The sequence below is a fragment of the Scyliorhinus torazame genome, chromosome 9, assembly GCF_047496885.1.
Source record: "Scyliorhinus torazame isolate Kashiwa2021f chromosome 9, sScyTor2.1, whole genome shotgun sequence".
In the NCBI taxonomy this organism is placed as follows: Eukaryota; Metazoa; Chordata; class Chondrichthyes; order Carcharhiniformes; family Scyliorhinidae; genus Scyliorhinus; species Scyliorhinus torazame.
The window spans coordinates 68,221,858-68,237,806 of NC_092715.1; the positions used below are offsets into that span (position 1 = coordinate 68,221,858).

Here is a 15,949-nt window from a genome sequence, read left to right on the forward strand (position 1 = left end):
GTTCAAAGTGTAAAATCAGGTGCGATATCCCACAGCACAGCGGGAAACCTGCCACTTAACCCATCCGCCGCTACACTTCGCCTCCGGAGCAGAAAAGTCCACCCATTATAAGCCTCTTTTGATCTGATGCTATCCGTAAATTCTCATGTTAGCAACAGTTGGACCACTTGACTTGGGTTTTGTCTCTTAAAATAATGCACATGTGTTGCACATTATTTATTATTGATATGCTAGCGATTGCTTGTTTCTCAAAATACCTTTTAGGTGATTTTCCAATTTGCCTTAGCTGATTTGCCTTTCATACCTACAGTTTGCTTTGTTTAGATTTAAGATCCTAGTTTCAGACTTAAATAAATCACTTTCAAACTCAGTATGAAACTCTATCATGGTCACTATTCCCTCGAGACCCTCATACTAAAAGATTATTCATTAACCCTTCCTTTCTGATTGCACAATACTAGCTGGATCCAAAATAACCTATCACCCAGTTGCTTCTTTGACATACTGATCGAGAAAACTATCTTGCATACATTTCATGAACTTGTCTTCAATGGCACATTTGATTTTCCTCGTCTACTTGAAGGCTAAAGTCCCCATTGATTACTGTGTTACCCTTGTTATATGCATTTTAATTTCCTGATTTATACTCCGACTTACACCACAACTAATGTTAGGGGGAGCCTATAAACAATTCCCACCTATGTTTTCCATTCAAACTGATTCTACTTTGTTATTTTTCTGAGCTAATATCCTTTTTCTCTCTTCTCTTTGTACTATCCTTTATTGTCAAAAGTATCCCTCCTTCAACTCTTTCAGTACTGTGAAAACCCAGAGCTCATTAAATGGTGGCTTGAGGGCAGCACGGTGGCGCAGTGGTTAGCACTGCTGCCTCACGGCGCCCAGGACCCCGGTTCGATCCCGTCCTGGGTCACTGTCCGTGTGCAGTTTGCACATTCTCCCCGTGTCTGCTTGGATCTCACCCCCACAACCCAAAGATGTGCAGGGTGGGTGAATCGGCAACGCTAAATTGTCTCTTAATTGGAAAAAAGAATTGGGTACTTTTAAATTTATTTATTTTTAAATGGTGGCTGAACTGTTTCCACCGTGGCACACACAGTGCCCTGTGATTGTAAGGACACTCGAGCATGAATACAAAACATGTAGAGTGGTCTGATTGTGACGTCAAACAACATCTAATGCTGATTTGGTGAATGACAGGCCATTTTGTATCTCACAGGTATTGTTACCACCCTCTCTTGAACATACATTCAGTTACACTAATGCTGTTTAAGTGATCATTGTGGTAAACCACTGTAATAGGCGATGTAAGGTAGGACCTGCACTACAGGTTGGCCGGTAGCTCCTGCCGGCTGGCTCCACCCATGGAGAACTGTATAAAAAAGCATGACCTCCAGTGCCCTGCCATTTCGCCAGCTGTAGCAGGAAGCCACACATCTGACTGTAAAAAAGCCACAGTTGTACCCAACTTTAGTCTTTGTGCAATTGATAGTGCATCAATTTATTACAGTCAGATTTTCCACAGAATGGATATCCGAATTAAGCCCAATCGCCTGCAGCTGGATCCGCACTCGCCCGACGCCAAGAAAGACTTTGCTCACTGGATAGCATGTTTTGAGGCCTACATCAACGCGGCGGACCCCGCGCCAACAGAGGCTCAGAAGATAAACGTCCTGTACTCCGGACTGAGCTCCAGCGTGGTTCCCGTTGACCCAAGACGCCACGAATTACACAAAAGCAATGGAACTCCTTAAGGAACACTACGCGCAGAAGGCGAACACGCTCTTTGCCAGGCATGTACTCGCCACCCGCTCGCAACTACCTGGTGAGACCATCGAAGACTTCTGGCGGGCCCTGATTCCACTCGTCCGGGACTGTCAGGCCGTTACGGCCGGCGAACACGCGAATCTCCTCATGCGCGATGCCTTCGTGACGGGGATTGCGTCGGACCGCATCCGAGAACGATTACTGGAAGGGGCCACGCTCGAACTGGCGGAGACGAAAACCTTGGAGCTCTCCATGACGGTCGCATCCCGTAACGTAAAATCGTACCCCTCCCGCTGTGCTGCCCACCTTTCTGCTCCTTCTTACCCCTCTTGGAACCGCCGACGACCTCCTCAACCGGGGCCCTGCCTTCCCAATACACCTGCGCCACACGCCGATCCGCGCACCCCGGGGGTACCCACTGCTGCTTCTGCGGCCAGCAGAAGTACCCCCGCCAACACAGCCCGGCCCACACTGCAGTTTGTAAAGCCTGCAGTAAAAAGGGCCACTTCGCAGTGGTGTGCCAGGCCCGCGCAGTCGCTGCGATCGCGCCCGCTATCACCCCCTCCTCCAGACGCACAATGAGAGCCGCCATCTTGTCCTGACCCCGCAATGTGCGCACCATGGGCGCCGCCATCTTGTCCCGACCCCGCAATGTGCGCACCATGGCGCCGCCATCTTGTCCCCCACAGGATCTCTGGACATCCCGACATCGGAACCGCACACGCTCGCCACCTGAAGCATCCGATGGCTACCCGCAGCTCGCTTCGATGACGCTGGACCAATCTCGCCCGCACAACCTGGCCACCGCGTCGACGATGGTTAAAATAACGGCCACACGACCTCGTGCCTGCTGGACTCCGGGAGCACTTGTTCACCCAGATACGGTAAGGCGCTGCTCCCTCGCGGACCACCCTGGCAATCAAAGGATCTCCCTAGCCTCCGGATCCCACTCCGTCCCGATCCGAGGCTTTTGTACAGTCACCCTCATGGTCCAGGGCGTAGAAATTGGGGAGAAACACAGGATGGTCGTGTACTACAGCCAGACCATCAATCGGTACACGCAGCTCGACGTGTACTCCCTCCCACGCATATCTGATATGGTCATTCAGATTGCGCATTACCGGGTCTTCTCAACAATTTACCTGAAATCCGCCTACCACCAGCTCCCTATCCGGAAGTCAGACCGGCCATACACTGCCTTCGAGGCAGACGGTCGCCTCTACCACTTCCTTAGGGTCCTTTTCGGTGTCACAAATGGGGTCTCGGTCTTCCAAAGAGAGATGGACTGAATGGTCGACCAGTACGGTTTGCGGGCCACCTTTCCGTACTTAGATAATGTCACCATCTGCGGCCATGACCAGCAGGACCACGATGCCAACCTCGATAAATTCCTCCGCACTGCCACTCTTCTCAACCTGACCTACAACAAAGAGAAGTGTGTGTTCAGCATGACCCGGTTAGCCATTCTTGGCTATGTAGTCCAAAACTGACTTTTTGGGCCCGACCCCGACCGCATGCGCCCCCTCATGGAACTTCCCCTCCCCCACTGCCCAAAGGCCCTCAAACGCTGCCTGAGGTTCTTTTCCTACTATGCTCAGTGGGTCCCAAACTATGCAGACAAGGCCCGCCCACTCATTCAGTCCACCCAATTCCCCCTCGTGGCCGAGGCACAACACCCTTCACCCGCATCAGAGCAGACATCGCCAAGGCCGGGATACACGCAGTGGACGAGTCACTGCCTTTCCAAGTAGAAAGCGACGCTTCAGACGTCGCCCTTGCCGCCACTCTAAACCAGGCAGGCAGACCCGTGGCATTCTTTTCCCGCACCCTTCATGCCTCTGAAATTCGGCACTCATCCATCGAAAAGGAGGCCCAAGCTATCGTTGAAGATGTGAGGCATTGGAGGCATTACCTGGCCGGTAAAAGATTCACTCTCCTTACGGACCAACGGTCGGTAGTCTTCATGTTCGATAACACACAGCGGGGCAAGATCAAAAATGATAAAATCTTGCGGTGGAGAATCGAGCTCTCCACTTATAATTACGAGATCTTGTATCGCCCCGGTAAACTCAACGAGCCCTCAGACGCCCTCTCCCGAGGTACATGTGCCAGCGCACAAGTGGACCAACTCCGGGCCCTACATGACAGCCTTTGTCACCCGGGGGTCACTCGATTGTACCATCTGGTCAAAGCTCGCAATCTGCCCTACTCCGTTGAGGAAGTAAGGACAGTCACCAGGGACTGCCAGGTCTGTGCGGAGTGCAAGCTGCACTTCTACCGGCCAGACCGTGCGCGCCTGGTGAAGGCTTCCCGCCCCTTTGAACGCCTCAGCGTGGATTTCAAAGGGCCCCTCCCGTCCACCGACCGTAACACGTACATTCTCAGTGTGGTCGATGAGTACTCCAGATTCCCCTTCGCCATCCCATGCCCCGATATGACGTCTGCCACCGTCATCAAGGCCCTCAGCACCATCTTCGCTCTGTTCGGTTTCCCCGCTTACATCCACAGTGACAGGGGATCCTCATTAATGAGCGATGAGCTGCGTCAGTTCCTGCTCAGCAGGGATATAGCCTCCAGCAGGACGACCAGCTACAACCCCTGGGGAAACGGGCAAGTAGAACGGGATAATGGGACGGTCTGGAGGGCCGTCCAGCTGGCCCTACGGTCCAGGAACCTCCCAGCCTCTCGCTGGCAAGAGGTCCTCCCTGACGCTCTACACTCCATCCGGTCACTATTGTGCACTGCCACTAATAACACATCCCATGAATATGTTTTTACCTTCCCCAGGAGGTCCAATTTAATAATGGGAGATGAGGAAATGGCTGAGGAACTGAACAGGTTTTTTGGGTCGGTCTTCACAGTGGAAGACACAAATAACATGCCAGTGACTGATGGAAATGAGGCTATGACAGGTGAGGATCTTGAGAGGGTTGTTATCACCAAGGAGGTAGTGATGGACAAGCTAATGGGGCTAAAGGTAGACAAGTCTCCTGGACCTGATGGAATGCTTCCCAGAGTGCTAAAAGAGATGGCTAGGGAAATTGCAAATGCACTAGTGATAATTTACTAAAAATTCACTAGCCTCTGGGGTGGTCCTGGCGGATTGGAAATTAGCAAACGTGACACCATTGTTTAAAAAAGGAGATAGGCAGAAAGCGGGTAATTATAGGCCAGTGAGCTTAACTTCGGTAGTAGGGAAGATGCTGGAATCTATCATCAAGGAAGAAATAGCGAGGCATCTGGATGGAAATTGTCCCATTGGACAGACGCAGCATGGGTTCATAAAGGGCAGATCGTGCCTAACTAATTTAGTGGAATTTTCTGAGGACATTAACAGTGCGGTAGATAACGGGGAGCCAATGGATGTGGTATATCTGGATTTCCAGAAAGCCTTTGACAAGGTGCCACACAAAAGGTTGCTGCATAAGATAAAGATGCATGGCATTAAGGGGAAAGTAGCAGCATGGATAGAGGATTAGTTAATTAATAGGAAGCAAAGAGTGGGGATTAATGGTTGTTTCTCTGGTTGGCAATCAGTAGCTAGTGGTGTCCCTCAGGGATCAGTGTTGGGCCCACAACTGTTCACAATTTACATAGATGATTTGGAGTTGCGGACCAAGGGCAATGTGTCCAAGTTTGCGGACGACATTAAGATAAGTGGTAAAGCAAAAAGTGCAGAGGATACTGGAAGTCTGCAGAGGGATTTGGATAGGCTAAGTGAATGGGCTAGGGTCTGGCAGATGGAATACAATGTTGACAAATGTGAGGTTATCCATTTTGGTAGGAATAACAGCAAAAGGGATTATTATTTAAATGATAAAATATTAAAACATGCTGCTGTGCAGAGAGACCTGGGTGTGCTAGTGCATGAGTCGCAAAAAGTTGGTTTTCAGGTGCAACAGGTGATTAAGAAGGCAAATGGAATTTTGTCCTTCATTGCTAGAGGGATGGAGTTTAAGACTAGGGAGGTTATGCTGCAATTGTATAAGGTGTTAGTGAGTCCACACCTGGAGTATTGTGTTCAGTTTTGGTCTCCTTACTTGAGAAAGGACGTACTGGCACTGGAGGGTGTGCAGAGGAGATTCACTAGGTTAATCCCAGAGTTGAAGGGGTTGGATTACGAGGAGAGGTTGAGTAGACTGGGACAGTACTCGTTGGAATTTAGAAGGATGAGGGGGGATCTTATAGAAACATATAAGATTATGAAGGGAATAGATAGGATAGATGCGGGCAGGTTGTTTCCACTGGCGGGTGAAAGCAGAACTAGGGGGCATAGCCTCAAAATAAGGGGAAGTAGATTTAGGACTGAGTTTAGGAGGAACTTCTTCACCCAAAGGGTTGTGAATCTATGGAATTCCTTGCCCAGTGAAGCAGTAGAGGTTCCTTCATTCAATGTTTTTAAGATAAAGATAGATAGTTTTTTGAAGAATAAAGGGATTAAGGGTTATGGTGTTCGGGCCGGAAAGTGGAGCTGAGTCCACAAAAGATCAGCCATGATCTCATTGAATGGTGGAGCAGGCTCGAGGAGCCAGATGGCCTACTCCTGCTCCTAGTTCTTATGTACATCCGGGGTGTCGCACCCGACTTGGCTCGCTGCTCCAGGACCTGTCCTTCTCCGTAGGCACGTCCGACTCCACAAGTCGGACCCCTTAGTGGACAGGGTTCACCTGCTCCACGCCAACCCTCAATATGCCTTCGTTGAGTTTCCCGACGGCCGCCAAGATACTGTCTCACTCAGGGACCTGGCACCGTCAGGTTCCACCCCAACACCCCCCCCCCCCCCCACCAATGCGCCCCACCTCCCACCGCGCCGCCAATATTGACCACCCCCCACCCCCTCCCCTTTTCCGCACAAGAGGGCGAAGAGGACTTCTGCACGCTCCCAGAGTTCCCCGATGACTGGCCAGCATCAGCACCGCCACCATCGCCATCGGTGCCACCTCCACCACCGCCAGCACCGACTTCGCCGCCACCGTTACGCCGCTCCCAATGAAGCACCAAAGCACCGGACCGGCTGAACCTTTGACGGACTCCGGACCGTCAACATGGACTTTTCTTTCCCTACCACTGTACATAATTGCACTAATTGTATATAGTTTCACGTCACCCCCGCCGGACTCATTTTTAACAAGGGGTGAATGTTGTGAACGATTGTAATAGATATAAGGTAGGACCTGCACTACAGGTTCGCCGGTAGCTCCTAGAGGCTGGCTCCGCCCACGGAGAACTGTATAAATATCCATGACCTCCAGTGCCCTGCCATTTCGCCAGCTGCAGCCGTAGGCCACGCATCTTGACTGTAATAAAGCCACAGTTGTACCCAACTTTAGTCTTTGTGCAATTGATCGTGCATCAATCATCATGGGCCTTACAGATAAGTTGCTTTTAATTTTCTTTGCTAGTGCAGAATGAGTGGAAGTACAAAGTTCACTGTTGTTGGAGGACTTTAGAAAAGGTGGTGGACTTTCACAAAAGAGATCAGAGGATTTTGAAGTTCTTGTAAGAGATAATCTGCATTGCGGAAGCAGACAAAGTTGCAATTCCTCAGGCTGAAGCTTGATGAGCATTGTATCCAGGCGGCAGAGAGGAGATTGGGGTCTCAAAACCTACTAAGGGTTTTCAGGGAGTCCGTCTCCAGGAGCAGTGTCTGAGTTTGCTCCATTTGGTACATTCAAACTTGGTCGGGTCAGCATAATTTCTCTTACTTGCAAGTTTCAAAATGATACTTTTATTGATGACAATGGTTACATTTTATTGAGTATAAGCAAGACTACTCTTTCATGGGATGTGGGTGTCGCAGGCAAGGCCTGGACATAGCCCATCTCTAATTGCCCTCAAACTGAAAGGCATTTTTTTAAGAGTCGGGATCTGGAGTTGCTTGCAGGCCAGACCAGGTAAGGACGGCAGATTCCTTCCTTAAAGGAAATTAGTGAGCCAGATGGGTTTTTACAACAATGTTTCATGGTCATCATTAGAGCTTTAATTCCAGATTTTTATTGAATTCAAATTTCACCATCTGCAGTGGTGGGATTCGAACCCAGATCCCCAGAGCATTACCCTGGATGTCTGGATTACCAGTCCATTAACCATACCACTCCACCATTAGCTCCCCTACTGATTAGTATCAAAGCATAACGGTATTACCATTATACTCTGGATAGATGTGCGATATCTATGTGCTTTCTCTGAACGATTGTGTCCAGGCATTGTTGTGTCATTCAGTGCTATGCTTGCACATGTATTCCCTCTGCAGCTCATTCTTTGGCATGGAATCATTTCTTGGTTGGTCCCAAACCTTTGACCAAATACCTCTACATCTTAAGTGCTTAGATTACCTTTTCTTACACACTTTTTCACACAGTAGCCTGTCTATTTTCATATAATTCGGTCCCCAAAATCTTTGGGGTCAATAAAATATTTAGCTAATGAAGGTCCACGCCACAGTTTGCCATCAAGTCAATTTCCAGTCATTTCTAACCAGGGATCAATCAGGATTAAAAAATATAGTTCAGTATAAGCAGTATCATATTACAATTATGGAAAACTCATAAATTACAATCAGTCAGTAATTGTATTTCAGTTAACTCTTGTTAGTTAGCAAAAATATCCAATGTCGGGATTTCTTAGCACTCTTAAGGGCATTCACTGAATTATAACTCCCACAACTGGATTTGCAGCCCCATAACAGGCCAAGGATGGCAGTGCCAAAGACCATGGACAGTACCCATTGCCCTCAATTTCTACATTAGCAGAGTCTTCTAAATGAGAGCTGATGGCATTACCAATGTATCACAATTTAATGCATGTCTTGCATTAGGGGGCTGACAATGGGCATGTATACCAAGAGAGGAGCTTTATAGTCTTCTCACTTACTAGGCAGAAATAGGAGGAGCGGGCAATTGACTTTGCCGGGCTAGTGGCAAAGGGAGTCATCAACTGCATGCATATGACTGCAGACTCCTCATATTAACAGGCAGGTATACTGCTACTGCACAGGCTATCACTCCCTGAATGTAGAGTTGGTATTTGACCACACACAGAACATTATGCTGATGAATGCCCGCTATCCTGGTAGGAGCCACAACTATTTCATCCTGTAGCAGTCAGCTTTATGCTATCATATTTGAACCATTAGGCCGAAGCCAGGGTCTGACTTCTTGACAGCTCTACACTGTTATGATCCCAACATGTCATCCAACCACATGTGGACAACATGCCTACAATGCCACCAGAAGCCTTGAGCAAACAATTGGTTCTGCTGCCTAGACTGCATTGGGTGGGGAGGGGTAGGGAGAGATGGAATTCCTTCAGTACTCATCAGGATTTATCTCCAAATATATGGTAGTCTGCTGCATTCTCTAGATTTGCTGTCACCAGACCTTTGGCAGGCACCTCGGTAAGAGGAAGGAAGGTGGCGTTTGGGATCCGTTCACTTCGGATGGGCTACTCAGTTCTCTGAAAATCTCATCGCGTTGTGATCCCAGTTGAATTTTTAGACTATTGTCTTTAATTAAATAGTAATAATTGCTTAAAAGATCTGCAAGAAACCTGCATATTATTTTCTTAAAATACTTCCATAACAATAAAATAATTCCAACCAAATATTTATCCTTCTTCCTCACAAGAACATGCCAGTTGAAAGGAATTCAGGACCGGCATGTTCCTGTGAGGAAGAACGATAAATATGGCAAATTTCAGGAACTTTGGATAACGAGATATATTGTAGGCCTCGTCAAAAAGAAAAAGGAGGCATTTGTCAGGGCTAGAAGGCTGGGAACAGAAGTGTGAAATATAAGGAAAGTAGGAAGGAACTTAAGCAAGGAGTCAGGAGGGCTAAAAGGGTCACGAAAGTCATTGGCAAATAGGGTTAAGGAAAATCCCACGGCTTTTTACACGTACATAAAAAGCAAGACGGTAGCCAGGGAAAAGGTTGGCCCACTGAAGGACAGGGGAGGGAATCTATGTGTGGAGCCAGAGGAATGGGCCTGGGTCACATTGAGATCCAAAAAGATGAGGTGTTAGGCGTCTTGAAAAATATTAAAGTGGATAAGTCCCTAGGGCCTGATGGGATCTACCCCAGAATACTGAAGGAGGCAAGAGAGGAAATTGCTGAGGCCTTGATCTTTGGATCCTCACTGTCTTCAGGTGATGTCCTGGAGGACTGGAGAATATCCACTGTTGTTCCTTTGTTTAAGAAGGGTAGCAAGGATAATCCAGGGATCTACAGGTCGGTGAGCCTTACGTCAGTGGTAGGGGAATACTGGAGAGAATTCTGCGAGACAGGATCTACTCCCATTTGGAAGCAAGTGATTGTAATAGCGAGAGGCAGCACGGTTTTGTGAAGGGGAGGTCGTGTCTCACTAACTTGATAGAGTTTTTCGAGGAGGTCACAAAGATGATTAATGCAGGTAGGGCAGTGGATGTTGTCAATATGGACTTCAGTAAGGCCTTTGACAAGGTCCCTCATGGCAGACTGGTACAAAAGGTGAAGTGACATGAGATCAGAGGTGAGCTGGCAAGATGGATACAGAACTGGCTAGGTCATAGAAGGCAGAGAGTAGCAATGGAAGGGTACTTTTCTGATTGGAGGGCTGTCACTAGTGGTGTTCTGCAGGGATCAGTGCTGGGACCTTTGCTGTTCGTAGTATATATAAATGATTTAGAAGAAAATATAACTGGTCTGATTCGTAAGTTTGAGGATGACACAAAGGTTGGTGGAATTACGGATAGCGATGAGGACTGTCAGAGGATACAGCAGGATTTAGATCGTTTGGAGACTTGGGCGGCGAGATGGCAGATGGAGTTCAATCCGGACAAATGTGAGGTAATGCATTTTGGAAGGTCTAATACAGGTAGGGAATATATAGTGAATGGTAGAACCCTCAAGAGTATTGACAGTCAGAGAGATCTTGGTGTACAGATCCACTGGTCACTGAAAGGGGCAACACAGGTGGAGAAGGTAGTCAAGAAGGCATACGGCATACTTGCCTTCATTGGCCAGGGCATTGAGTATAAAAATTGGCAAGTCATGTTGCAGCTGTATAGAACCTTAGTTAGGCCACACTTGGAGTATAGTGTTCAATTCTGGTCGCCACACTACCAGAAGGATGTGGAGGCTTGAGAGAGGGTGCAGAAGAGATTTGCCAGGATCTCGCCTGATATGGAGGGCATTAGCTATGAGGATAGGTTGAATAAACGTGGTTTGTTCTCACTGGAACGAAGGAGATTGAGGGGCGACCTGTTAGAGGTCTACAAAATTTTGAGGGGCATAGACAGAGTGGATAGTCAGAGACTTTTTCCCAGGGTAGAAGGGTCAGTTACTAGGGGACATAGGTTTAAGATGCGAGGGGCAAGATTTAGAGGAGATGTACGAGGTAAGATTTTTACGCAGAGGGTAGTGGGTGCCTGGAACATGCTGCCGGAGGAGGTGGTGGAAGTAGGACGATAGTGATGTTTAAGGGGCATCTTGACAAACACATGAATAGGATGGGAATAGAGGGTTACGGACCCTGGAAGTGTAGAAGATTTTAGTTTAGACGGGCAGCATGGTTGGCGCAGGCTTGGAAGGCCGGAGGGCCTGTTCCTGTGCTGTACTTTTCTTTGTTCTTTGTTCAATGGACCAGAGAAATAAATAGTATGGTTATAAAAGCTGTGTTCTCTTTTTAACTACCACTTCCTATGAGGCAAACGTAATAAATAGTGGGCGGGATTCTCCGACCGCCCACCGGGACGGAGAATCGCCGGGGGACGGTGTGAATCCCGCCCCCGCCGTCCTCTGAATTCTCTGGCCCCCCAATAATCGCCCCGGCGTGAATCTCGCCACCTGCCTTGGAGAATGGCGGGGACCAGTGCGGCGCAATGGGCCCCGGGGCCGCCCGAATTCTCCGGGCCGCAATGGGCCGAAGTCCCGCCCGTTTAACGAAAGTCCCGCAGGCATAAATCAAGGTTGGTCCCTACCGGCGGGACCCAGCTCCGTGGGCGGCCTCCGGGGTTCTCGGGGGGGCGCGGGGGGATCTGGCTCCAGGAGGTGCCCCCACGGTGGCCTGGCCCGCGATCGGGGCCCACCGATCCGCGAGCGGGCCTGTGCCGTGGGGGCACTCTATTCCTCCGCATTGGCCACTGTGGTCCTCTGCCATGGCCGATGCGGAGACGAACCCTCCCGCGCATGCGCCGGGATGATGCCAGCACACGCTGGCGCTCCTGTGCATGCGCCAACTCGCGCCGGCCGGCGGAGGCCCTTTGGCGCCGGTTGGCGTGGCGCCAAGTCCCTTCCCCGCCGGCCGGCGGGGCGCAAACCACTCCGGGGCGAGACTAGCCCCTGTAGGTGTGGAGGATTCCGCACCTTTGGGGCGGCCTGACGCCGGAGTGGTTCACGCCACCCCTTGGCGCCAGGACTCCCCGCCCCGCCAGGTAGTGGAGAATGCCGCCCGGTATCTTTATAATGTGCATAAATGATTGTCATGGGTTATCACTTTGAAGTACAAAATATACACTCATACACATTCTATACTCGTTACTTAACAAAAGTCTGTGAGAAGACTTGCTTTATGAAATTTAGAAGCAATACAATTACTTGCAGCTAACATAAGACAGAAGTAAATGACATGTAATGTAATTCAAAGAAAACTAATGCTTAAACATCTGATAGGCTCAAAAACGTGGCCTACCATAAAGTCAAGAAATAATTATATCCATTTAAATTTTGTGGATATTTATGAAAGTCACAGCAAAAGAGATAATAAAGTTTCTGAAAGAAGGATGCAGAAAAAGGGCACAGACATCACTTGAATACCTGAATACCAACTCGTTGGATATTCATGAAACTCTTTCAGGACCATAAAATCTCACATTTGATGGAGCCACTCTGGATGAGACTAATCCATGTGATACGTTAGGTATGCTCTTTTTTTATTTTATTCCACATCAACATAATTAAATACATTTGTTTTCTAATCACTTAAACAGGAAAATATTTAGTAAAATAGCAAATAATTTTAACATTCAAGTTGAATGCCAAAGGACATCCTGCAAGTTTAAATAGTTTTTTGTAGACCTCCGATTTGCTTTCACAGCTAATTTGAGTGATAATTATAGATTAAATCAAATTAGAGAGACAGCCACTAACCAATAACAATAGCATTGTCATTCCTCTCCTAAAGGAATTCAACAAAATTCAACAGATATGCATTTGGAACTTCTTCAACTGAAGAAAGAGAAGTTACAGTTGGAAATACTGAATGCCAAACTATGGAACAAGGTGCTTGTTCTACAAAAAGATGTTTTGGACATTCAAAAACAGAACCTACAGACTTCAAGCACTGCATCGCCAGTTCAGTCCCCCAAAATAGCTTTCCCTCTTACAAATGATGTTCCATATGTTTTGCCAAAATTTTCTGTAATAGGTTGAGTAATGGTTTTGCATTAATTTTTTTTTATGTACGTAAAAACTTAAATTTGTCAAATATTAACCAAGAGTGTTACGTTTAAAAATGTAAGATGAAAGTTTTAAAAATTATCAAGTTGGTGAAGTATCCTTTATTAGTTAAAGAAGTTATAATTTATTGTGAGATACTATATATAATATACATAGAGGATATTTTGTTAGGAGCAGTGAATATTTTAGTTCACTGACATTAGCATGGTTCCTTATAAAAGAAAACAAAATGGTTATCTGGTTAGTCCAAAGTTATAAACTGGGAAATTGTGCTATGTGGTGGCATCGGATTATTTTTTATCACTCTTTAGTAGAAATGATTAACACCTTTAAAATAAGTGGGTTGAAGACTCCAAAATTAAAGGAATTTGATACAAAAGCATTAATTCAGTACTATCACTGTATGATTACAAGAGAATACAGCATAAAATATGTCATTCGGTATATCCTCCGAGTACAGGTAGCCCTTTGTTTAGTTTTTGAGTTTTTATCAGTTGAACTCTCAAATAGAATGTGTAAGAGAGAAAAAGCCAAGGGAGATTGGAAGGCCCAGAGTGGTGATGGGGAGAGTTTGAAAGGGTGAAGGAATTGGAAGTGGTGGGATGCTGAGCACAGAGGAGGAAGGGAGAGATCAGAAAAAGTGGGAATAATGTAATCTAAAAGTGTGCCCTCGCCCTCCTTTACCTGCTGTATTCCTGAGGCCTGGGTAATAAGGCCAGCCAATGTAAAGTTTAAAATGGAGGTGAACTCTGAGGGACGCAGTCATTTGCCTGTCCTGCTGCCTTTAGCAGTGAAAATGGATGGGATGGGTTTGGATTTGAGATTTTTAAAAAAATGAACATTCCACCTGACCCCAAATCACCCATATATTTGGAGATTAAAATTCTTCCTAATGCATATAACTAGAAATATAAAAAAAAGTTTAAATTAAATTTAACCCACTTCAAGCGCAGAGATTTAAAAATTATTCATAGGCAGTATGAATGACCTTTCAAATTGCATTACCACAATACTGAAAGTTTTCCTCGATGAAACAAAGAATTAAAAGTATGGGGCTAAATGCCCCAAAATAGGTCAGATTGGAAATTGAATCCCTCTTAGAATTTTCATCCGTCCTTCTGTGCTTTCTTTTAACCAAACAGACATTCTGTGTTTTTAAAAAAAATTTCTCCCCCCTTAATTAGAAACAAAAATACATGCATATATAAATTGGCAAAGTCCTTCACAATTTCAAGTGTCAATTAAATACATTTGCAGTATTGTGCTTGGATATTAGAGTAAATATTTAAAACAATTCAATATTGCATCATACTGCTGGTATTGTAAGAAGCAATTGGTTAAATACAGTTAAACTTAATATACTGTAATATATTTAAGTACACCATTTCTATGTAACATACATTTGAAATTAGAAGCCAAATTTTGTGGTGTAAAACGCACGCAACATTGTGCTTCAGATCACATGATCTAATCATAATCGCTTATCAGTATATATGGTAGAGATTAACAATTCAGAAATGTTTCAAAACCATAAAGACTTCTTGTGGTATGACTAGTTTTGCTCTTGTAGTTTATGGTGCCATCGAAATGCTTTAGTGTACTTTGTAACGTAATTTAGATATATCCCAAACCTAAGGGAGAATTTAAGTATTTTTTATTAGTAATTTATCTTCACGTGCCATAAAGGCTTTACATTACAACTGGAGAAAAGCATTCTTATGTCAAGAATGTTCTGTGGTGGTGTTGCCAAACATTATGGTAATACGAAAAAGGTTGAAGTCCACCAGCTGTTTTGGAATACAAATTAGCCAATCAATTATTTGATGCATAATTTAGATTTTTAACATTCTATTATTTTACCAGTACATAGCTACTATACCTGTGTATGCCTATGTCATACTTACAGTCTTCACTGACTTGCATTATCCTGTAGCACAATGATCAAAACACTTGTGCACATCAGACATTTCTGAACTCATAAAATGAATCTCAGGGTTTAGATGACTTGCATGAAACCATTCATTCAAGTTGTGACATGACATTCAACTCTGCTGCTATATTAGTCTTTTGTCTATAATGTTGAAAAATTATTTATATAATGTACTGCTCGATTTATGTATATACATTTTAAGAATACTAAAAGTTATCTTGAAAACTTATTCCACTTTTTTATTTATTGTACTACATGATTTGAATGTCTCTTTTGGCTGTTTAATTCCACTGAATCTCCTTGAACCACAAATGTAAACTTTGCTTATGGATATATCTACAACCAGTGTTTCTCAATTACGAGCCAATAAAAGATTTGAGCTGACTTCTAGCAACTGATAATGAACAAAATATAGTTACTTCAGTGCTTATACTCTGTTCAATTATGAACATTCCTACAAGAGTTAAACTTTGGGTAGTTGCGGCTGTTGGTGGTATTGTAATTACTCTAGAATTTGGGCAAAAAAACTCATTAAATTCTAATGAAATGTGCATCCACAGTACCTATCACCCACTTGAAGTAGAGGAAAGGATATCTGACTTAACAGCAAAATACAGACAACATGGTCGACACTTAAGTATTTAAGCTTATTCACAGTTGATTTGAGTAAAGGGTACAAATGGATGCCTGCTGACTGAGACCATCAATCAAAGACATTTCTACAGTGAAAGTTACATAGATGTTTTGTTTCTCCTTTATAATTGCACATGTTATTAAGTTCAGGACTGGAAGCAATTTTA

General features: G+C 45.6%; 2 protein-coding genes across 2 annotated transcripts in view; both read left to right on the forward strand.

Annotated features, from left to right (window-relative positions):
- The window catches only part of LOC140429276 (uncharacterized), a 90,742-nt gene extending 75,215 nt beyond the window's left edge, over nucleotides 1–15,527 (forward strand). The window contains exon 7 of the mRNA XM_072516067.1: nucleotides 12,945–15,527. Coding sequence (XP_072372168.1) covers nucleotides 12,945–13,192 — 248 coding nt within the window. The 3' untranslated portion in view covers nucleotides 13,193–15,527. The remainder of the gene's footprint in view (nucleotides 1–12,944) is intronic.
- LOC140430110 (uncharacterized) overlaps nucleotides 13,536–15,949 on the forward strand; it is a 47,520-nt gene continuing 45,106 nt past the window's right edge. Inside the window, exon 1 of the mRNA XM_072517626.1 lies at nucleotides 13,536–13,679. Coding sequence (XP_072373727.1) covers nucleotides 13,536–13,679 — 144 coding nt within the window. The remainder of the gene's footprint in view (nucleotides 13,680–15,949) is intronic.